The 23,212-nt window shown below is 56.6% G+C and overlaps 5 protein-coding genes across 5 annotated transcripts in view; 2 read left to right on the forward strand and 3 right to left on the reverse strand.

Annotated features, from left to right (window-relative positions):
- Window positions 1-1,051, forward strand: part of P884DRAFT_45421 (uncharacterized protein) — a 1,407-nt gene extending 356 nt beyond the window's left edge. The window contains exon 2 of the mRNA XM_069445905.1: window positions 71-1,051. Coding sequence (XP_069295815.1) covers window positions 71-671 — 601 coding nt within the window. The 3' untranslated portion in view covers window positions 672-1,051. The remainder of the gene's footprint in view (window positions 1-70) is intronic.
- Window positions 1,052-3,496: 2,445 nt separating this feature from the next.
- On the reverse strand, window positions 3,497-5,171 carry P884DRAFT_286392 (uncharacterized protein; the record flags this gene model as incomplete). The annotated part of the gene is made up of 2 exons (XM_069443831.1): window positions 3,497-4,830; window positions 5,018-5,171. The coding sequence occupies 2 exons, from the start codon at window positions 5,169-5,171 to the stop codon at window positions 3,497-3,499; spliced, it is 1,488 nt and encodes a 495-aa protein (XP_069295816.1).
- Window positions 5,172-5,495: 324 nt separating this feature from the next.
- Window positions 5,496-6,615, reverse strand: P884DRAFT_45449 (uncharacterized protein). Its single transcript, XM_069445906.1, has 2 exons — window positions 5,647-6,615; window positions 5,496-5,579 (listed from the first exon to the last, which is right to left on the reverse strand). The coding sequence occupies exons 1-2, from the start codon at window positions 6,429-6,431 to the stop codon at window positions 5,564-5,566; spliced, it is 801 nt and encodes a 266-aa protein (XP_069295817.1). The 5' UTR covers window positions 6,432-6,615; the 3' UTR covers window positions 5,496-5,563.
- Window positions 6,616-17,527: 10,912 nt separating this feature from the next.
- On the reverse strand, window positions 17,528-21,376 carry P884DRAFT_261996 (Lon protease C-terminal proteolytic domain-containing protein). The gene is made up of 3 exons (XM_069441622.1): window positions 18,514-21,376; window positions 18,034-18,203; window positions 17,528-17,868 (listed from the first exon to the last, which is right to left on the reverse strand). The coding sequence occupies exons 1-3, from the start codon at window positions 21,091-21,093 to the stop codon at window positions 17,778-17,780; spliced, it is 2,841 nt and encodes a 946-aa protein (XP_069295818.1). The 5' UTR covers window positions 21,094-21,376; the 3' UTR covers window positions 17,528-17,777.
- A 1,212-nt stretch (window positions 21,377-22,588) lies between these two features.
- Window positions 22,589-23,116, forward strand: P884DRAFT_271300 (uncharacterized protein; the record flags this gene model as incomplete). The annotated part of the gene is made up of 2 exons (XM_069442424.1): window positions 22,589-22,800; window positions 22,831-23,116. 2 exons carry the CDS (start codon window positions 22,589-22,591, stop codon window positions 23,114-23,116), a joined length of 498 nt encoding a protein of 165 aa, XP_069295819.1.
- Between the last annotated feature and the right edge of the window lie 96 nt (window positions 23,117-23,212).

Raw genomic sequence — 23,212 nt, forward strand, 5'->3', positions numbered from 1 at the left:
AAAAAAAAAAAAAAAAAAAAAAAAAAAAAAAAAAAAAAAAAACCGGCGCTGCTTCTCTGACGTTAACCAGGGGACGAAGCAGCATAGGGGGCCGCTCCCGATCGTCATCAGTCCGCCCCTCACCGTCGCGAGGCCCCGAAAGGTCGTTGACGCGCCAAGCAACGTCCAACTCCGCGTCGTCATTCGTTTCTTCGCAATCGTCGTCACAGCCGTCCCCAGGCGACCCAACACCCCCCGAGGACGTACTGAGGGGCCTCGTCGTCGTAAGCAGCGAGCCGGCCAGCGCTGCCGCCAGCGCTGCTCTGCATGGCGTCAAGCGGCCGCACGACGACGAGACGGCGGACGAGCCCTTGGCCAAGCGGGACAGGCTCGGCGAGGAGCTGGAGCGCATGTCCGCGCTGCATCCGTCCGCCGTTCCGCCGGCCCCGGCCCCGGCCCCGGCCCCGGCGCTGTCGGCGGGGTCCTCGGCCTTCTCGACATCGACCACCATTGCGCACCCGGCGCCAGCCAACGGGGCCGCTGCCATCCTTCCCATCCGGCCTGGCAGACAACGCCTCCCGCGCCTAGGCAACGGCACAGCCATATCCCGCAACAGGATACCCGAGGAGTCGGAACCGCCGAGCCCGAGTGACGGCAACATGGAACGCTCGTTTGACCATGGCCAAACTTGACGACGACACACTCGATCCGTACTCTTTTTCATTCTCGTTCCTCCCTGCCCGCGGCCGGGGGTAAGACCGTATGCCCTCTAGGGATCCTCATCCGGTGACGCTTGATCGATGCATTGTTAGCCTATTTCTTTTCCTTTCCTTTCTTTTCTTTTCTTTTCTTTTTTTTTCCCGTTTTTCCTTCCTTCCTTCACCTCCTTCATTTTCACTCATATCGCATGGGCTGTGGCGGGTGCTTGAAGTGTCAATTTCACTGTAGTCTGGGTTTTCCCGCTTCCTGAATCAATTGCTCACAAACAATCGATGAATGTTAACCTATAACTAGAGATCGGAACGACGTGCCTACAAAAGGCCGCCAAAGGTACGCGCTGCTGTAAGAGGTCATTTCAGTCATGCACTCCCCCCCCCCCTCCTTCTGAGTGGTGGTCGTCCAGGAGGCCAAGTCGAGCAGCCAAAGCACGGGAGGTCCCGCCCATCCCGAAAGGAAAATTGCCCCGACTGGAAGGACAGTGGAGACGTTCAACGGTTTTCCTGTCGATCTCAGGTGGAGAGCATCGAATCCGCGGGTACGCTAAATTAAAAACCTTGGTCTTCCCCATCACAACGTAAAAAGTGGCATTCAATCTGGCAATTTCCCACCGGTATGTACTGTACGTATGAACCGATCGCACATTTGTTAGTGTACGGATGCATATAATTTAGAACCCCTTCGGTTTAGCAACACACCTCCTGCACGCGACCTCGATGGGTTCACCAGAAACCCCTTCCTGTGCGTTCTCTCATCTCTTTCCCCTTATCCAGCTCGCTTTTCTTCCTCTTTATTTTCCCAAACGGCAGCCATCGGAGAAGGAGCCGGTGCATGCACTGCGGCTTGTGTCCCCGTACTATACAGAACACCGTATGCATGGTATGGGACGTTCGGGGGTAGAGAAAAGTTTGCATAAATGAATCCGGCGTAACTCAACCCAGCCCGATGTTACACTACGCACAACCCCGTTTCGGCCGACAGGGACAGGAGAGCAAACCAGCTAGAAGTACCGCAAACAGTGGGTAAACAGTGATGGGCAGGGGGCCGGTTGGGTATACAATGCGAAGAGCGAGTGCAACAGAGAAATGAAATGCGCAATATCGTGCGCCCGAGTCGCGGGTAGAAGAACACGAGAGAAAAACAAGAGAAGGGAGAGGCAGAAAAGAGCGAGAGCGAGAGCGAGAACAAGAGAGAGACGGGGGGAGGGAGAGAGTCTGGGTCAGACGAGTAAGCTGGGCACCCTATGCAACCTCCATTGTTTAACTATTCCAAGGAGGGAAAGGGAATTTCGAGCAGCGTGCTCAGTTCCCCCGTCACTCTCTTGCTTACCGGTCGACTCATCTGCCAGCCATATTCAGATGTCAGGGGGTGTGGTTGACATGCCTGCTATGGTCACGCTATAAATTGTTTGATATATGATAACGCCTTTCACCATACCTTGACGCAAAATGAAAATCGATCAAACTCCTTCCTCCTTGGAGGGGCTAAAAATACCTCCTTGGTCCGGAGCCCCGGCCATGGCAGCCGCCACTGCGGTTCCGGTTGGTCAATAACTCCGAGAAAACCTTAACTCAACGTCCACCTGTCCAGGGGTATCATCCCGCTTCCCCTCCCTCTAATTTCGATTCCTCCTTCCTGACAATGCGTACTTGTAGTTCATGCCAAATTCATCTTTTTTTGTCTGAAATTCCACATCGACCAGCGTCATGGTCATAAACAGAACCTGCGCCCAGATGAAGAGAAAAAAAAACAAGAAAATAATCTCGGATCTCTCCACTGGAGACCCGAACCCCCCAGACCGCCTCGAGCTTTGATGCAGGCCACATCCGCCGACCGCATGCGGAACGAAACCATCACTTCCTATCAACAGCCGCAGCCGGCAAGCAATGAATGCCCTCAAGCTCTCCTCTGTCAAGCAAAGGGATAAAGCACTCGGACGGTGACGAGCGAACGAAAAAAAAAAAAAAAAAAAAAAAAAAAAAAAAAAAAAAAAAAAAAAAAAAAAAAATAGAGGTCGAAGCAGTTCAGGCATTGTCGCTAGCAATTTGCTTCGACCTCAACCCTGGCCCCTTTCCGACGCTACCCGATTCCCAACCCACGCTCGCCGCCAGGTACCAAGGAAGCACGATGGCGACAACACTACTAAGCGGTGAACAGACCATGTGCTAGGCCGTCCCCTAAAGAAAAGGGAGCCTCCAACAATAAGTCGAGGGAAGAGGGCTTGAAGAGGGAAGGGAGAACCGGGAGAGTGCGATAGGCGAAAAGAAAGGCCAAGGCCCAACGAGCCGCATTGAAGAGAAGAAAAAAAATGGGGTGAGAAGAGGTGGAAAGGGGTGATATGAACTCGTCAAAATTGAAACGACCCCCCAGCCCGACAAAACGCCAGAAGAGAGAAATGCTCCCTCGACTCCCATATCTCCCCCCCCCCCTCCCGGGCTTACCGGAACGTCACCAATGGACCTCCTCCAACACCTCAGGTTGCTCGCCGAATGCACAAAACAGGAAGAAATATGTGCAAATGTGTATAGTGGTATCATCCCCCAAGATGCGATCCCAAAACATGGAAAGCTCCCCCCAGGAAAATAAAGGAGACGGGAGAAGAGAAAGAACGAACAACCAAAAAAAAAAAAAAAAAAGAGGAGAGAGGCGAAGCAACAAAAGGAGAAGAGACAATAAGGTCCAATCAATCATGATGCTCTCTTACTTTTCCTGGACTTTTCCTTTCTCCCTGTATGGCCACGATAAAAAGCCCTGGTCTCTTTTTAGTTTAGGACCGACTGAGCTGTGTCCACTCTAACAGCTACCGCTGTGGACTCTCCCTCGTTTCCGGCTGTTCAATCAGACCTCCGATTTCTATTCGGGACCGTTCCTCTCGGGCTTGGTACGGCGGTAGAGCAGCAGCAGCAGCAGCAGCAGCCGGAGGCGGAGGAGGATGAGGTGGTGGTGGTGCTGGTGGTGCTGGTGGCGGCGGCAGCGATTGCTGAGTCTGAGGCACATCGCGTTGTTGTGAGGTGCCTAAAGGTGGGCTCCTTATCCTGGGAAGAGGCAGCTGATAATCTGCGAGTTGAGATGGGCGACCGGATGGGTGCGCCTCGGTTCTCGGGACCTGGTATGCTCTAGGGGTGATTGGGTAGTCGGCCCGCCCCGGTGAGAGGCCATATGGTGATGAGAGGAGGCTTGGGCTTCGGACTGGCAACATGTGCAGCGACGACCCGCCAGTCGGCTGTGCGGTCTGCCTGGGATCGTGGTGCCCAGCATCGCTCAGCCTCGACTGACGCGAGTCGAACGTCGCCGAGGGCGGTGTGGACTGGGAGTACGGTTGCAGGCCGGGATCAAAGGAGCCGCCCAGGTCTCTGAGGCTGCTGGGTGAGGGCGTCGGGTACGATGGCTGGCTCGTTCGGTTCAGTAACAGAACGACGAAATATATCGAGTCCCGACTGGCTAGCCCTGCCCGTACCGAGATCGGTCGCGCATGCCCGTCGTCGCCGAGGAAAGTAAAAGTATCCAGCCAGTGGAGCGGGTATCTCGACACTTGTTCCGGGGTAAAGCTAAGGCTCTGCATCACCGCCTCGCTCCGCTCGTTGAATATCGGCGGCAAGTAAGCTGGATCCTTCCTGGTTTGCTCTTCCTGCGCCTGCTGCCGGAGTCTGGAAGCTCTCGGACGGTCTTCGGCTACCAGCACATTCGCGAAGTCGACTCCCGTGACTGAAGACCGGCCGATCGCACTCAGGAAGGATGGGGATACCCTTGAGAATTCGAGGCCGATTGTCAGGTACGCAACCGGCTCTTCGGGTGCTCTGGCTGGGGCGATCGACAGCGGAGCAGGGTACACGTTCGCATCGGATGCCAACCCGCGCTCCAGGAACCTCGGTGCAATTGGTTCGGCTGGCTGGGATTTCAGCACACGGTACGATTGACTTCGGCGAACAGGGTCATCGTGAACCATACCCAGCCGTGGCCCCGGGTCGTACACTAGCGGCCTCCTCATGGCGTCCGCGGCACTTCCGAATCTTGAACCCTCATATCTCGCTTGGCCGTCATCCCGTAGACGGGGCCGCCCGCGCTTCTTGTGTTGCACATCGACGCATGCCGCCTCCTTGTTGGTGCTGACGCATCTCGAGCATGGACGCTGTGCTATTGACTCGTCAGCAAATCAACCATGAGAATGGCTTGCCTGGGAGCCAGGCAAAAGAGACCGCTGACAGGGAACGACGGGCGGAGGAGAGATGAGTTGACTCTGAGACAGCAACCCCCGGTGTCATCCGCCGATGAGTGCAATGAACAGGGAGGTTTTGCGACCCTTGGCCGCTTGGTGATGCACCATAATGGCTAAAATACCAAGCAGCCGAGAAGGCTGCAAGAGCCGTCGATCTGCAACAAGTCCCGCGATATTTGAAGGACAACGGGCCGGCTAGCCGCAGGATCAAACATCCGCCCTGCAGCAGCGGACCGTTCTGGCCTGTGATCAATGGCATCGAAGAGGGGTGTAAAAATAAACAAATAAATAAATAAAAATAAAAAAAGAGCATTGGCACCGGGGCCAATCGCCCACGCCCCGTTGGGCCCCGAGCACTGAAGAGAGGCGGAACCCGCTTGAGAACCGTCCCCCTCCCGTTCCTGCAGCCTGGTGACCTTGACCCCATACCATAGTCAATGCGACGAGGCACATCAGTGAGCCGCCCGGCTCGAGCGGCTGCACCAGGTGGGGAGTCGACCGGGGATTCAGAAATGGCGTTGCACGCTGGTGCTTGGCGGTGTTGGATCCCGCGCCTAAACGGTCCCGGAATCGCTCTGCCAATGCCGCCACCCTAGCCCGGTTGTTCATAATTTTTGGTTTGTGGTTAATATCGGTCAAGTACGACTAAGGTCACATACCGTCACATCTACTAACCGTCAGCGCTTCGAATGGTCCGAATTTGGTGATGGGTCAGACACTTGGGGAGAACGAACCGGAGGTGCGCCTTTTTGCAAGGCACGCACGCTGAGGCCACATGCCCTTTCGTCTTTCTCTGTGACCTTGACTGCGTGTTAGGAGGGAAGTCTGTGATGGGACGCTGTGCCGCTGGAGCGTACGTTTGCGGAGAGGGGAGGGATCCGGGATGATTCGACGTCGTTCCGGTTCCGGGGGCAGGCAAGTAGACTGGCGGCTGGGCGGCGCCGCCCTGGCTGGGCGGATGCGAGTAGAGCAATGACCCTGCCCCTGGCACCTCGATAGGGGGGAGAGCGTACGATGCTCGATCCGGCGGATTTGAGAGGAATACACGGGAGCCATCGGCGCCTGCTACCTGCGCCCTCTCCTCGTTTCCTGCAGTCGAAGCGGTCGGATACACATTATGTATAGTGGCCCGATACGTCCCCTGGCCCTGTTCGGCAACCTCGCGGCTGTTCTGCGGGGGTAGCGGCGGAGACCCCGACATGGGCGGAGAGGGATAGCTGTGTGGTGAATCAGCAGCAGCTCCGGGGCCGGCTTTGGTCTGTGCGAGATCGAGGCCGAGACGTGGAGTGTTCGCTATTCCTCGGCGATGGGCAAAAGACGTCCAACAATCGTCGCCTCGGTGGCCGAATGGCCGCATGGAAGATATGCCGCTAGGGCCGGTGATGGGCCCGGGTGTTCCGAACGTCTTCCGGGCGGCGCGGGCGGGGCTGCACTCCGCAGGCCGCCGGTCTTGACAAGGTCCCCACCAGGGGAGACAAACTTCCGAACCGTGCCCGGGAGCGGAGACAGCGACCGACATCACCCGACGCGACGGGCAAGGCAGTGGTGATGGTTGATGACGAGCGACCGGTAATCTTCTTTCTCCTGGTACGTGGGAGGACAGGCAAAGCTTCGTCCGCAGGTGAAGCCGTTGGCTGAACGAGGACGTCTACATGAGTGGCTTGGAGTTTCCCCCTTGATCAGAAGCTCGGTGCAGTCGGCGCTCTGCGCTGTAAGCGCTTGCCACTCCTGCCGAAGTATAGTTGCAGCGGCCGGAATGCCCCTGTGTTGAAGCCAGCTCCTTTCTAAGGAGGTAAGTCGGAAGCTCGACCTGACCGAATGTGACGGCGCTTGGGGGCGGACGGAGGGGGCTGGGCCACGGCTTCTGGGCGCCTTGGGTTGGACAAGATGCTGCGATGTGAACCCCCTCCTAGTGAGCCTGTAGATCCGGCCAGTGACACGACATCCAGCGGCGTCCGCACGATGGAGAAGTTGTCGGGGAGCTGCAGGCCGGTCCCGTCACCAGTGCCTCCCGTGACATGGGGCGCGGTTGTGAGCCGAGAGCAGCTGGATGAGGGCAACCAGACGGCTGGGTTAGTTAGCTTCTGGGTGGATAGGTGTCGTCCTTCCTAGCTTGCGCCTGTAAATGGCGAGTTCTGCTCAGAAAGCGGCGGCGGCAGGCGGGAAAGGTATCTTGGTCGAGACTCGAGAAGTACTGCGTAAGAATCGGCGACGGGCGGCACTCGGTGGTTTTTGTGCGAGTTCAAAGTCAACGGCGCAATTGAGATGGGGCCCAGATGGAGCAAGGATAGTCGTACACACAAAGTCAGGGCACCCTAGTAGGTGTGGCCATCCATGGGATGGGGCCCGAAAATCGATGAGTGCTGCTGCTGTTGAGCAATGCCAGCAAGGGCCCTGGTCATGGGCAAACCCCCTGCCCGGTCCCAGCCTGCGCAGTGTACATCCACTATGTATGTAGTGTTGTGTGGCGTATGTACTGAGTATGTAACCCGTACATACCTTCCGTACCGTATCGAGTGTGCAGCTCTATGGTAGATCTTTGCACGTATGTTTTCCGTACATACATGTAGTGAACCTACCTATGTGCAACCTTACGAAAGTTCGTACCTAACTGACCTGGTTGAGGTAGGAACGCACTTTTCATTTGGACAACGTACTGCAGACCACATCTGGGCCTATCATGTCCCCGGAAGGTCGTCAACCTTGAAGTTCGTGTAGCGAAAGAGGGAATGGGGGGCGTTATTGACCTGGGCGCCTCCCTGTATCTGCGGTTAATACGGCGAGTGTGAGTGCGCCAGTGCCGTTGCAGGTAGTGGAACTCCAGCGAGCGTTGGGGTGGCAGCATGCAGACAGGCGTGGGAAGCTGGTAGTCCATTGGATGCTGGGCGACGACCCGATACCGTTTCGTGCGCCCCATCGAAAGGGTTTAGTGTATGTACCGTGCCATGTTTGTACTGCGTATGTATGTATGTACATACACTGCATACACACTAAGCAGGTCCGCCTCGATGTTAGTTAAAGCCGCAATTTCGCTGATGCGCAAGGAAGGGCGCCTCGCACGTCCGTTGATATGTCCGTGTCCCGTCTCAATTGGCGCGTATCAGCCAGGGCCAGGACCCAGCATTTAGTAAGCTCCGGCTACCAGGACTGACGCGCTGTCACGGGCGACCCACTGCCAACGGGCCGGGACTCGACCACAATCTTGGGAGCGGGGCTGGCTGGACGAGTGTTGGAGCCAAGGACAGCCGCTGATGTTGTGCAGAAATCAGCCAAGGGGGAGAGAGGGTGTGTAGTCGAGACATTCCGAACCTGGAAGCGGGCACGAGGTTTCAAGTCGTCACTGCAACTCAACCAGTAGTGCCATGACAACCATTGGAGGCTTTCTCGCAAAGACCTCGTGAGGCGGCGCAGAGTGTCTCATCAGTGATGGGGCGGGGGAAAGGAGCGGAAAGTTCAGAAGCAGGTCAGTGCGATGGGAATAGGACTGCATGGAACTGAGGCGGCGCCAAAAGAGCCCTTTTTGCGTGCACCGGGGCTTCCCGTGCTTCGAGCTCAATTGTCGTCAAATGAATGAGTCCCTAGTCAGCCATGCCAGGGTCAGAAAAGGGATTCGATAAAGTCCCCCCGCTCTCCGCCAAAGAAAAAAAAAGGCGCCGGCTCCGTTTCTGTTGATCTGGGAAGGATTGACCTTATTCCGCAAAAATAGCACACTCTGTGCAAGCGCGGGCTTTGGGTGTTGCTGTTGAGGTTTGCTTAGCCAACATCCCGTAATGGCAAGGACTGCCGAGCTAAACTTTATTCGGTAAGCTAGTAACTAGCAAGAGCATCCTTGACAGGAAGGGACTGCCGCAGCGTGAAAGGGCCCACACAGTTCAGGAAATTGTTGCGTGCACGGTGCTTGCGAAGAAGTCGGTCCAGATCAGGCAAAATGCCATGGTTTTCCGGCTCTCGCGGTGACGCATCTAAGAAACACACATCTTGCCCGTCCCAACCTGGAACAAGAACACGAATCTTGAAGGAATTAATCCGTATCGCTCACCATGACCAGCATCTCTGTTGATTCATTTCTTCTTCTTCGCCACCATGTCTCCCGTCTGAGCTTAAAGTTAACCGCGCTCTCGGCTGGGAGATGCATTGTGTATGTATACACCTTACCTCCTAATAAGGTAGGTAGGTAGGTACCTAGGTACCTACAGATGGAACGCTTCAAGTTCTCCGTATCTTACGCAGGACAAATGTTTGCCACGGAAGTCCACACCTAACCTAGCTATCTTAGCGGAGGTATCTGGGTTCAGGTACCCAGCTGCCCTGCATACTGCCTAATGCAGATACACCATGTTGAAGGGTTGGTTGGTGTACTTGTGTATTAAGAACTTGTTACCAGTGCACCACTTTGATGATTGTGGCCCTTTCACACCCAAAACTCAAAGGGGAGCCATGATTGGTTTATCGAAGTCTCAGCCAGATGGGCTCCCGCTTCTCATTCGCCGCAATAGCAGATGCAGGCTGCAGATCAACGTTTTCCGTTGTGTCGGTTCAGCAAGCTCTACGCCAAGACTCCACCAATTTCGACTCCAGGACAACCTCATGGGCGCACAAACCAGGGGTTCGACAGCCCCAGACCCGCCTGGACTCGAGCTGGGACCGCGATACAAAGGCGGACTGTGAACTCCTCATAGACATATCGCGCGCAAACGCTAACAGCTAGTGGTGTACGGATTATGCGAGCATCGTAGGCATGCACATATGTAGATTGGTAGTTTTGCTGCTATTCAAGCACGTTCTTCTTTCTCTTCGAGCATTGTGGCGCCGCCCACATCATCCGTCGAGACACAACCAGGAATTGCAGTGGGAACTGCCGCGGGAGGTCTCCCAACCTCCGAGACAGAAAAGTGGCGGCAAACCGGAAGATTCCCGTGACGGCTACGTGATCGCCCATGCAAACGTGGGCAGGCGTAGGCGCCGGTCTCCATTTCGTCTTCAGCAGCACGGATTGCATCCGTACTCCGTCGCATCGTGATGCCAAACGAGACACTTTTCCCTGCGTTGTTCTCGCTCTGCAGGACCGTTGCGGTATAGGCGGCATTGCGTCAGGCTCGGAAAGAGCAACGCACTCGGTAGAAGTGGCTCCGTTCCCTCCCTTTTCCAAGCTTTCTTTTTCCTTTGCAAATACAATCAGTGCAAGTGCGGCGCTCAGGTTAGAGTTAGAAAGCATATAAACCCGGCAGAATGACGAGGTCGGCTTTTTACTGAGGCATTTGGCCCGATCCTGGTCGCCACCGAGCGGTTGCGCAGCCCTATAGGTAAATGCGTTGCACAAGGCTGACGCGAGTCAAATCCTAGCTGTTAATAGCCTCTATTATAGAGCTTAAATGCACGGGACCATCTAAAGTGTGTACTGTACCTAGATTGAGTGTGCGAACTAACGTCTCGGACTACTTGACACAGATACCTACATACACACACCCATATACACATATATACACATACACACAACAAGTATTCCCGTATAAAGTTCCATTGGCAACCGTTCTGGTCGCCGCCGACCGTGACGGCACTTGGCTGTCTTCCCGAACAGCTTTTGCCTGATCGGGCTCCGGCCGACCACTCAATCATCCCAGCTACGAAACCCGACCCAGTCCCCAGAATTTCGTGCGCGGCCGCGATGGTCCGTTTACATGGCTGTCATGCGCCACTGCACATGATAAATAGGGTCCAGTACCCTACCTTACCTTGGCAGGTTAAACAAGGGATCCGATAGCCAGTTATTCGGCAGGTCTAACTGGTATCTGCGCCTCGAGAATTTTCCCGAAGACAAGCCTAGGCAAGATGTGGAGTAACTAGTGTAAGCAGTATATTTGTTCCGATGATTGTTTTACGTACCCGTTCTGGCAACGAAGCGCTTGCACTATACTCTCCGACCTCTTAAGAGCATCATAGCTCAGCTATGTATACCTGACCTGTACAAACTTACCCGACATGTATAGCGCAGTAAAGTGTGGTAGATCATTCGACCGCGTGCGTAGCTTCGTCTCTCGCACTTGGACTGCTAGGAATTTTTTTTTTCCTCGCTGACGACCCGGAATGTACGAACGTACTCCGTACTGTATATCAATTACTGTGTTGCGGTGGGTTTACGCCAGAGAGCTAATGTGCTCGCTAAGTAGAAATGGAATGTTCAGTCTGGTCGAAAGCATCCCGGGGTGTCTCCGTAATGGTTGTTACACGCCGCCGCAGCAGGGAGGTCGTGCCATCACACGCATAAGTGCGGCGGGGGTCCAGTTCATCCCATGTCTGGTCCTTGCGTGCTCCCGCTCATTTCTTTTTTCTTCGAGGAGAGGGGCGGAAGATCGTCCCAGCATGCGCACAAATTACGGGTCTGTTGGCGCCTTGCCATGGATCGACTTTGGCGGAGAATGTCTCTGGACTATGATCCCGCACCGGGCCAGCACGTGTGGCCGGTGTGGCGGGCGTGACAGTTCTGACAGGTCTCATCGGCACCATCGTCAGAGAGCTTGGACGGCTACATTGGTTACTCGAAAGTCTCATAGCGACCGTACTAACCTCCGAATAACCGAATCTCCCTCGTTTGCCGGGTTTCTGCTTGGGTCTGGTGATAACCACTCTTTTCCGGCGTGGAATTTGCCAGGAACAGTTACATCGTGCAAAGAACTTAACATGGGGCTGCGGCGGAGCCCCCGCCCCCCCAAACAAATTAGCTTGTGATGGATGGTGTAAGTACCTTACGAGTATGGATTACGGATTCCAGAGTCGGAGGAGATTGATCAGGTTCCATTTCTCCCCGCCTCCCCCCGCCCCAGGTCAGCCGAAACAAGTGGTGGAGTGCTTGGCAGGTAGGTACCCGGGCGGAAAAAAAAAGGATCAGCCACTAGCCCTTGATTGGGCCAGTACAAAATACAAGCTCCAGGGGTAACCCCAGGCCCCACGCTTCAGTGGGTTATCGGTAGCACCTCTCGGCCTTGGCTCCATGGGCCGGCGCAGGGCCTCGACACGCGCAACTTGGGAGCTTCCATGAGGACCCGGCCGTGTGTGACGGCGGATTGATCCGCTCGCAGCTAGCCGTGGCAGATATAGTGCATACGGACGGAGACAGTTTCCCAATCTCGGAGATATAATCCGTACTTGCTGGCACGTTCGTTGCCGAACCAGGGCGTGCGTAACGGCCGAGTTGGCGGCGAGCACGCTCGTCCACGAGTCGGCACTCAGTGCCCGCACTTGGCACCGTGCCCAGTTATGTCGCGTAGTACGTACGCACGGAGATTAGTGGGATGCCGACTGAACCTGGCTCAGGGAGGACAATTTTGAACCCAAGCGAGTCGCTGATTGCAGCACCGCAGCAATCAAAAACGTCTCGGCGTAATCGTTGCGGTCGAGCCTTTCCGGTTGATCATACTGCAGCGTGTGTCAATCAACCAAGCGCGTGGGCGGGCTTCGACACCGTTCGGACTCTTCCGTGCTGTCATCGGGCCTTCCCGGTACTCTGGCCACTACCTTTCTCGGCCGACCTCTACTTACTACTGAGCACACTCTGTTGAGGAGGAACGGTGCCCGGTAGGAAAGATACCTTACATGTAAAGGTACCTTACCTGACGAAGTTTGGTGGGTCCACCTTGCCAATGGCTGCACGGGGCAGGAACGAAGGGTATGTCCTGTGCTCCGTACAGAGCACTCCGTGCCTTAATCCTCTCAAGCCGACTTTCTCTCTTTTGCTCGTATGTACAACACATTGGCACCATAGTAGTGTGCACTAGTGTACATAGAAGGAGCGCGATTCAAATTTCAGACTGCCAATCAGCACACTCGCACACTCCCCGAGGGCCCAGGCCCAAGGTTTGAAAGGTAAGGCTCCAGGCAGAGATGATGATGATGGGTCACCAAGAACCCCTCCTCCTCATGAAACTTAGTGTGTAGTCTTGGTATTGACTTTGTCAGTGGACGGAACCCAGTCATTAAGCGTCGGGCTCCCTCAACCTAAACTGAGCTCACGACGACGACAGCTCCGTCGAATCACTGGAATTGGTACCTTGCTCTCGATGCACCCCCACTACCACCTCGACCTCTGTCCGCAGTGAGAAGTACATACACTGCGGCATGCAGAAGGCTGCAGCACCTGCGGCGTAATAAACCCGGGCTCCATCGGCGCGAACACCACTTTTCTGCAACATTCAGGTCAAGCAAGGCAAAAGGAGCGAACGTCTACGTTACGGAAGTTGCGGGATACGAGTGGCTCCGCAAAGGTGCCGGCAGCATCATGTCGTGCACTGCAACCGGACATGGTAATGATAAACGCCAACTTGCGCCGTCGAAGGGTCCGCTCGCCAAAGATCCAGGCTCTCCTCAGCAAAAACCGGGGCCGAAACGCCGAGTGGGGTTATCACCCATCTACGGACGTACACTGGTACCCTCGGCGTGCCGGGTGTCATTTCCCATGCTCCCGGCCTCGTGGCCGGGGAATTTTCCCTCATTTACACTACACTACAAGGACGGCCTCCCCGCCGACCACCTGGCAGGCCCCATCCCGTTGCCTCTTTTGGGGTTGACCGCGACCCGCCGGTCCCACGCTGTGACGCAAATCATAACGTTAATACGTGTCAAGGCCTGGAGAACACCCCGTGAGTGGAGTGACACACACCTGGTACATACTGTACATCAACATACATAGTGTACTCCGCACTTGCAGTTCAATCGTGCCGGGCTTAAGGAGAAAGTAGCCGAAAAAGAAAATCAGCCGACGACCAGCGAGCTTCTTCTCGAATACATGCACGTACTCGAGGACTCCACTACGCGACGGCCACGCCAACAGCTCTGGCGTCCGAGGCTATTGTGTGGTTTGGTGCAACTACAGATCAGCCATGATTTTCCCGTGGTATTGCGCAACCTGCGGGCCTCAGGGAGCTCGGATAAGACCCATTCGCATATGAAGAGCATTCGCACCATCTTCGACGCAATTGCCATACCCTTGATTTGCTTGCTAGGTAGTGGGGCACGGGGTTTGGTGGAATCATAGGCAGTACGAACGTGCCTTGATACCAAAAGTACCCAAGCCTTTAGGTGCATAAGGTATGTACAGACGAACGGTGTTCCGTACATACACGCTCCGTATCTCTACGGACGTACTTCCGTACGGAATGCGAGATCCGCACCGGTCATGTCCAATGGCTGCCAGACTAACTATGGAACAAGCCCTCGGTTCCGGCAGCCCCAACAAGCGATGGACGGGACAGAGCACAGACGCTGATGGCACATCCGCTTGCTGGGGGCGGGAGCGGGAAAGGAAATGGAAAAAGCCACATGGGTCACGACAAGGTCGCAAGTTTTCTTGGTAGCGACGGCAGCGCTTGGCCCTCCTTGGATCTTGGTTCGGGCGAACAGGCCAGCGGGCCCGCCCATGTCGCCATGCGTACGTATGTATGTATGTACATGTACATACATACAGTACATACATACATGCGTACGTTCTTGATAAGCCCGCAATGGTTCCCGGCCCCGTGTTGTTGCTCGTCCGTCCTCGGGCCGCCGAGTCGGCGCTTACACTCACGCCCAGGCTGCATCTTCTTAGGTGGCGCTACACAGCATGTGTCAGGACGATCAGGGACGCATGCGGACGCCGTATCCAAGAATTCCAGTCCCAGACTAATAATCCCACGCCACGGGTGTGATGTGGTTGATGTGGGGGATTGCATGATCTGAGGATTGCGCCCTCGCGTATGGTATTGCATTCGCGCACACACACACACACACACAAAACACACTACATCTACATACGGACATAACAATGATCTGCACAGCTCCCGGCGCGGTACCCTTCCCTGGGCTGATCACACCTCTCGAGCCTGGACCGTACTGCTGTGTAGGGCATTTGACGACGTCCGTCATGCACCGGTGTCTTCCAACGGTGCTTACTACGCAGGACATACATCACACGCCCATCCCCGACAAACCCGAAATTAAAGGAGACCGAGATAACCATACCCAGCTGCGTCTGCAACCCCCCCTCTTTTTCTCTCCACCCGGGCCGCGATCGCGTACATAGAGGCGCGTCGTTCGGAGACACAACGCGGCGTGGCCTGCGAGATTCAAAGATGCCGGCGCAAAGCAGGGCAGCACTCGGAAACCGGAAGCACAGTACCGACGGTGATCAGCCCATCCCCTCCGCGGTTACCGGATTGGTCTGGCGGCGCTCCAGGACTTCGGACCGCTGTGCTCAGCGGATACCCTGCTCGTCGCTAGCCGGGGGCAGTATCAGGTCGACCTTCTGTGGAGTACTGCGTATGTGCCTATGTGCCTCCCATTTAACGACGCCAAGGTTTGCAGCAAGCCAGGACGAAGGAATTCGCGGCGACGACGGGCCAAGGCGGCAGCCCACCTGCCTACCGAACTACCTACACTACCTAGAGTAGGTAACGGTGTCTGCCCGTGCTACATCTGGGCGGATCTGCTCGGCTGCACCACACTTGCATTCTATCCCCCTAGAAGGTGTACGATCAAAGAAATTCTACGAGATAAAAGAAAAAAAAAAAGAGAGAGAGAGAGAGAGAGCTCAGCAATGATGGAGACGACGGTGGCCATAAACCCCTTTTCCAACTCTGCACCCTGCACCATGCCGTCACGAAACACCGGCAAGAACGCCTAGAGTAGCTTAGTAAATTTAACCAGCAGGCTCTCGCCCCGCGGGGACCAGAGGGCTTTCCTCGGTCTCTCTGCTCGGACATCATTTAGAAAGACCAGTCCGCTCTGGTTAAGTGGTTGGGGTGACGGGACCGACTAAGAGTGGTTCAAAGGCAGCGAAGGAATGAGAAAAACCTGGTTACCCGGCCGCTGCACAGTACCAGCTAGCTAGTGCAGCCACGTAGCGGCAGCACCACAGCTCACGACCAACGTTAGCCACTCAGGAAGAGGGTGACCTGAGACGGGAGCTAGTTACAATCAGCCAGGAACCCGTCTACGGCTGGTACCACGTGCGCGAGCGGCCCTTCTATCCCCCCTTCCCTACTGTTTCTCCACAAACGTTGGTGGTCTGCTGAACTAACGGTACCTCTCCGGATCGTATCAAAGAGGCCGTAGTACATAACTACAGGTGAGGATATCCTTCTCCCTGCTCTCGTCCTGGAAACCGTGCTCGCCCTTTATTGTACATGTGCGTGCGTGCGTGCGTGCGTGTGCGCTTGTGTGTGTTCGTTTGTGCACCGCTACACCGACCGCCCTCTCTCCAGTCTTTTGATGAATGGGGGGAGGGGAACACGGGAGCCTTCTCCCTTCCCGACACATTGGCGGGAAAGAAAAAAAGAAAAGAAAAGAAAAGAAAAAGGAAATTTCCCTCCTCTGCCGTCTATTTGACAAGACTGACCCAACCCAACCAGGTCATTCCTTGACTGGTTCGACTCGCCCAACTCCGCGACCCAACACATATGCCACTCTCCTCAAGCCGACCCGGCCGGCCACCCTGGAAAGGACGGCGTCCTGGCCCGAGAGAGCCTCTGATTTTGGCGCGGCAAGCCAGAATTTCCACTCACCCAGCCGAGCCTCGGCTCTCGGAAGGCAGGCGAGCTGCAGATTCCCGTCTCCCCTTGTCCGCGGGGACCACAAGGGCCGGGCACAAGATCTGGTGCAAGCTGTATTCGGGGTCTGCAACAAACAGTATCCGAGACACACACACACACAGACACACACATACACACTCTCTCTGGAGAGTAAGAGAGGTGAGAGTGGGCGTGGCGGGGCGTGGCGATGTTCGTTCCGTCTCGGCCAATCTTGTCTGGTTGGTCTTTTGTCCTCGCAGCCAAGGATCCCATTGCTCAGCGCGCAGGTTGTGGTGTAAGATAAAAACGGAGGAATCAACGGTGGCCACGCCGCTTGGACAGACGCGCATCAGAGCGCGTCGGCGCAGAAACAGCTGGAAAGTGAAAGTGAATCACATGGGGAGAGCGAAGGGAGAGACGGAGACGCTGCAGAATGAATCGACGATGCTCGCTATAGACATGCCCGAGACGGAAAAAAAAAAAAAGGGAGGGGGGGGAGGTAAACAGAGTAAAGCAGGAAAACGGAAAGAACCGACGTAACAACCTGGCTATGCACCGTCCCTTGAACAAGAAACAGAAAAAAAAAAAAACTTGCCATGAAACATGCTCAAAGACAAGAGACACGCGTGCCTTCACTCTGCACAACACATCTCTTGACCCCACCCCAGCCTCATCGCAGCACTACCACCAACACTACCACCGCCGCCGCCGCCGCCGCCAGACCCTAGGACATGCAGCTTGTCTTGTCCACTGTGGCAACACTTTCTCTCTCGCACAAACCACGGCCCAAGCGGCGACGGCGAGGCCCCCCCCGCAAAAGGAAGCAGGAAGCAGAAGGTCGACAAGGCCAGAAGAAGACGGTAAGCAGAAAACCCCAAGGGCAAGCAAGCCCTTTTCCCAGTTGCACAACCTGCCTCTGAGACATTCGGGCACAACCCCGGTGCCCACCCCCCCCTTCTCTTCGTGCACTCCCCAATGCCTCCTTTTCCTCATCCTCTCTTCCCTTCTGCCCGAGAGCTGCAGTGAAACCAGAGGCCAGCGGGCCCCTGGGACCTGGCACACCTGCCGCCCCCTCCCCCCCTCCCCCTCTCCTCTCTCTTCGGGCGTACTTGCGTATGACTGTGTGCGCGCGCGTGTTGCGTGCATGGTGTCGCCGTTCCCCGCGCCCTACCCCTCGATCAAACGGACAGGAAGGAGATTGGGAGGGGGGAAAGAAGAACGGAACAAAAGAGACTGAGAGGTTCTGGCTCATCATCGCGCACTTTCTCGTTCATTCGTCTCTACATCATGACCGTTCATTCGTCCGTACATGCGTCCGTTTCTCTTCAGAGCCGGCTATCGACACCAGGATGATGGTCGTGCTCGCCAGGCCAGCGGCTGTCGGGCCAGACGTGCCGGATAGCTTCCCAAATGTGGCTGTGGATGGAATGGTCAGCGATGGTGCCGCATGGACCCGTTTGGCTTCTTGTGTTCTGTGTTTTGTGCTCCTCCAAAGCCAGCCAAGGGAACAGGGCCGACACATGGGGGAAGAAAAAAAAAGCCATCCTGTCCACCCTAATGTTGCGAATAGTTGAAACATACCTGACGTAGATAATCTCTAGTCCATCCTTGACCTCCTGCGGCAAATCCTTGACGTCCTTGCGATTTTGGGCCGGCAGTAGCACCGTCTTGACACCGGCACGGAGTGCGCCAATCAGTTTCTCCTTGATTCCTCCGACGGCCGTAATGCGTCCGCGCAGCGAAATTTCGCCCTGTTATGTTTCGAAGCGGAAAGAGTTATTGTGTCAGCTGGCCGCGTTCTGCCTCGTGGGGAGATTGGGCTTTGGTTGGTTGGTTGGGTAGGGGAGGAGAGCTTGGAAGAGACGTAAGGGGGAAAGGAAGGGGGGCCAGAGTATCGAATGTTTGCTCGGGAAGGGCAGGATGGTAGAGCAACCCGCATCCTAATATTCTCCGAGAAGACATAAAGAAAAGGGACGAGGAAAATAGAGGGTGAGAGCAAATTATTATAAATAATAAAAAGAACAATGAAATTTGCCAACAAAAAAAAAAGGTAGAACTTACGGTCATGGCCATGGTAGGCGGCACGGCCTTTCCAGAGAACAACGAGATCAGAGCGATGGCCTGGGCGATGCCGCTGCTGGGCCCGTCCTTGGGGATGGAGCCGGAGGGGCAATGAACGTGGATGCTGCGCTCCTTCATGATGTTGGTGGTCGGGCTCTGCGTCAGGCCCAGCTCGTACGCGTGAGCCTTGACCCAGGTCAGCGCCACCTCGACGCTCTCCTTGAGGACGTCGCCCAGCTTGCCGGTCAGCTGCACCGTGCCGGTGCCCGGCATGTCGGCCACCTCGATGAAGAGGATGCTGCCGTTGCCGCCGGAGCTGTACGCCACGAGGCCGGTGACGATGCCCGGCCGGCTGGTCTTCTCGGCGATCTCTTCCTCGAACTTCTCGATGCCCAGGAAGCGCTCGAGGTCTTCGACGCTGAGGCGGGGGTTGTACCTCTCCGGATGGCCCGCGTCCTTGGCGTCGGCATACTCGACCGCCTTGCCGCGGAGGACCGAGGAGATCTCGCGCTCGAGGTTGCGGACGCCGGCCTCGCGGGTGTAGGACTCGATGATCTTGGAGACCACCTCTTCGGTGAAGACTACCTGATCCTCGCTCAGCCCGTTGATGCGGATCTGCTTGGGCACGAGGTGTTGCATGGCGATGTGCCGCTTCTCCAGGGTGGTGTAGCCCGGGATGTAGATGGTCTCCATGCGGTCGAGCAGCGGGGGCGGGATGGTGTCGAGGGTGTTCGCCGTAGCGATGAACATGACCCTGCTCAGGTCGATGGGGATGTTGACGTAGTGGTCGGTGAACGCGTGGTTCTGCTCGGGGTCGAGCACCTCGAGCATCGCGGCCGACGGGTCTCCGTGCACGCTCGAGCCGCCCACCTTGTCGATCTCGTCGAGCAGGAAGACCGGGTTCGCCACGCCCACCTTCTTGAGGCCCTGGACGATGAGGCCGGGCATGGCGGCGACGTAGGTGCGCCGGTGACCGCGGATCTCGGCCTCGTCCCGCACGCCGCCCAGCGAGATGCGGTGGAACTTCCTCCCCAGAGCCATGGCCACGGACCGGGCGAGGCTCGTCTTGCCGACTCCCGGGGGCCCGACGAGCAGGAGGATGGGCGACTTGTCCACCATGCGCTTGCTCCTCAGGACCTCCAGCCTGGCGCTGTTCGCCCTGATCTTGTCCTCCACGCCGGGGTCCGGCCCGGAACCGGCATCGGCCTTGTCGTCCCTGCTCGCCGCCTCGATCGCGCCCATCTCCTCCTCGGCCTTCTTGATCTGGGCATCGACGTCGTCGTTGACGGACTGCTTCAGCCTGAGGACGGCGAGATACTCCAGCAGGCGCTTCTTGACCTTCTCGAGGCCGTAGTGGTCGTCGTCCAGCTGCTTCCGCGCGCGGGCGAGGGTCTGAGGGCCCAGGCGGTCGTCCGTGGTGGTCGTCCAGGGGATCTCGGCCAGCGTCTCCAGGTAGGTCCGGGTGACGGCGTACTCGGCCTGGGCGGGGTGTATCTTCCTGAGTCGCTTGAGCTCCCTCTCGGCCACCTTGGCGGCTTCGGGAGTCAGCTTCGCCGCGTCGAGCTTCTTTTGCAGCTCGTCTATCTCGTTGGGTTCCTGATCCTCCTCCGAGTCCCCGCCGCCGCCGCCGGGCTGACCGATGGCCCCGGAGGGCGGGACCACGCCGGTGCCGGGTACGCCCAGCTTGATGGGCAGCCCGGGCCTGCTCGGGCGGATGATCTTGTCGATGTCCTTCCTGGTCGGATCGGGATCGAACGGCAGGGTGGTGGTGGTTACGGTGGTGATCTTGATGCTCTTCTTGATGTTGCCGATCTGGCGGTCGAGCAACTCGATCACCTTGGTTACGCGGCCCCTGACGTCCAGCAGGGCCAGGACCTGAAGCTTCTCCTCGTAGGAGCTCTCGACGATGTTGGCCATGAAGTCGGCGAGAGCGCCCGGCTGCCTCTGCCTCGTGATGAAGAGGTCGAGGCGACGGGCCAGCAGGGGCGACAGGCCGGGGGTGCCGCCGGGCCGGGGGAGGATGGACGAGAGCCTGAGGATGGCAACCAGCTCCCTGGAGAGGAGCTTCAGATGCTGGAAGAGATCGTCGAGCGCCGGGTCGGGGCGGGCGCTCTCGTCCTGGTAGTAGACCACCTTGCCCTCCGGGTAAGGCTTGTCTCGGTAAATCTTGTCCACCCGGACACGCGCGACTCCCTCCACGAGCAATGTGAACTCGCCCGTGCCGCGCCCCTCGACGCCCGTGATCTTGGCGGCGACGCCCCAGCCGTAGAGGTCGGCCTTGGTTGCCTTTGCCGGGTCGACCTGGGCGCGGTCGGTGCTGGCGGCGCCCTCGCCGTCCTCGATCAGGAGCTGTCCATCGGGGCCGAGGAGAGGGGAGGCCAGGGGGACGCAAGCTATGGGGACGGTGTCGATGCGACCGTTGGGCGTCTTGGAAGCCGCGCGGGTGTAGACGGCGGCCAGCAACGAAGCGATATCCGGGCGGTTCGACGAGACGGCGATGCGCTGCACGACGCCCGGTAGCAGCACGCTGCCTCGAGGCAGCGCGATGACCGGTAGGGTCACCGTGTGCGTTCGGGCCATTTGGCGGGCGAGTGCTCGTGTGGCTCACGAACGGGGATTCTTGTTCTCGATGGGGGAGGATTCACGGCGAGATGCAACCGTTCCCGGAAACTGCACGATACGATGCTTGGTTTGTTTGGTTCGGGAAACGGGAGCTCCGGCGGGTTCCTGGAACCGAAAAGTCGGGCCTATGCGTCTAACTATCCGTATTTCAAGTATATTTGCAGCTATTCTCGAGGTGTTGGGCTTTGGGATGAACTCCCGTCATCGAATCTGAAGGAATGCCGATGGAAAGGTGGAAGAGGTCGAAGATGGCATTGGCTAACTAAATAGCCTTTGACGTCGGGCTGCTGCTGGTTCGGCGGTGCATGGCTTCTGCCGAGGTCAACGCGATCGGCACATGAACTGACCTTACCTACTCCGGTACCAGATAGTTAGTTAACTAAACAACTAACTCCGTAGCAGGGTGCCCCCCCGGCCTGGGGCCTGCCAGGGGCCCCACCTGCCGCAACGCGAGAACCCTCGGGCTCTGGATGACGCTTTTGACGCCGCTTTTGACGCGTGCACGGAACATTCCGCATTATGCCTACTGTAATCCATAGTTATGTACGGACCTACCTACTGTGTACTCTGTATGTTTGTCCGCGAGTTATAGTTGAAATCCACAAATAATAAGCTCGACATTTATCACACGCCTACGGAGGTTGGCCACAAAAGTATACGGACGACGCTACCGGAGAACTGGCTCACCGCTTTTACGCAAGTCGCTAACACAAATCTACAGCGCTCCTGCTATAGTGGTTTTAGTGACTTGACCCACTATACTTCAAATTGCGTACGTAGTATAACTAGCGCCTTCATTCTGACGGCCAAATTTGGCGGTGAGCCAATTCTCTGGTACCGACGGCCTTGGGACTTTTGTGGCCAACCGTAGTGTAAGTGTAACTAATCCATAATACTCAATCAATACTGTGGCAGCAAGGTGCTCTTTAGGCCACAAGTTCTACCCCTTTGGAAACACCTGAGGAAAGCTCGATGGGTGCTCCCACAGCTGTATACATTTTGCTATAACGTTAGTAATGCAAGCATGCTCGCATTGCTCGTCTTTATCGCAGGGACCCGAACAAAAAGGCTACGGTGCAAGTGTAAAAGACATCCCTCTTCCCACTTACCACATTCACATTCGATTACTCTGCGCTGCCGAGGTACTCTACATATACGAAGTGCGAGTATTCCCTCGCATCAAACCATTTTTTGCTTTCCCTTTACCTTCTCGTACTTGCCCAACTATTCAAACCAACCAGCAACAACACCAGATCGCTCGGAGCAACTGGTAGTAAGAGAGCCAGTGATGGAGTCAAGAAAGAACGGGAAAGCCACTCACAAGGGAGACCTGCAAAGAGAAGGAAAGGAAAAAAGAATGCAAAAGGAATGAAAAGAAGGAGAAGAACGAGCGAGGGAACAAAAGAGAGAAAAAAAGAAATAAAACATAACAAAATTGATGAACTGAGAAAAAATGAAGCCAATAGGAGCCGCTACCCAGAAGCTCCAGAGGCCGGCGACGGCGGTGGCGAAGACGGGCGGCCTCGGAAGACGCGTCTCCCCAACGAAAAAAACCGACGACGAAGAGGAGATGGAGGAGGAGGAGGAGGTTCTGCACAAGCCCTCGGAAGCGGCCCAGTCGCTGTCGACGCAGAGAGCCCGGAAGCGGATGGTCACCATGCAGGGGTAGGAGTCGTCGCCGCCGGTCTGGCCCAGGTACAGCTTTGTAGTAGTGGCGGCCGCCCGTCTTGCTGGGGACGTAGTCGACCGTCTCTTGTTGCCGCCGCCGCGGCCGAACTCGCCGTCGCCGGCCTGGTCGACGAGGCAGCCGGGCGACGAGACGGTGAGGCACTTGAGCGAACCGCTGGCACACGCGCTCGTCGTCCTCGAGCACGGCCAGCTCCACCTCGGTATCGATCGGGTGCATCTTGATGTGGACGTACGCCTGCACGCACGACACCTTTTCCAACAACGTGCGCTTGATCCAGATCCGCTCTGCTAATAATAATCAAGCGTCGGAAAGCTTCAGCTGAGCCGCCCCGTTCCCCTTCCTTTGGTTGATTCCATTCCCAATGGCCGTGCCGGTGCCGGTGCCGGT

The sequence above is a fragment of the Thermothelomyces heterothallicus genome (genome assembly GCF_042370625.1).
Source record: "Thermothelomyces heterothallicus CBS 202.75 unplaced genomic scaffold P884_scaffold_19, whole genome shotgun sequence".
Lineage (NCBI taxonomy): Eukaryota > Fungi > Ascomycota > Sordariomycetes > Sordariales > Chaetomiaceae > Thermothelomyces > Thermothelomyces heterothallicus.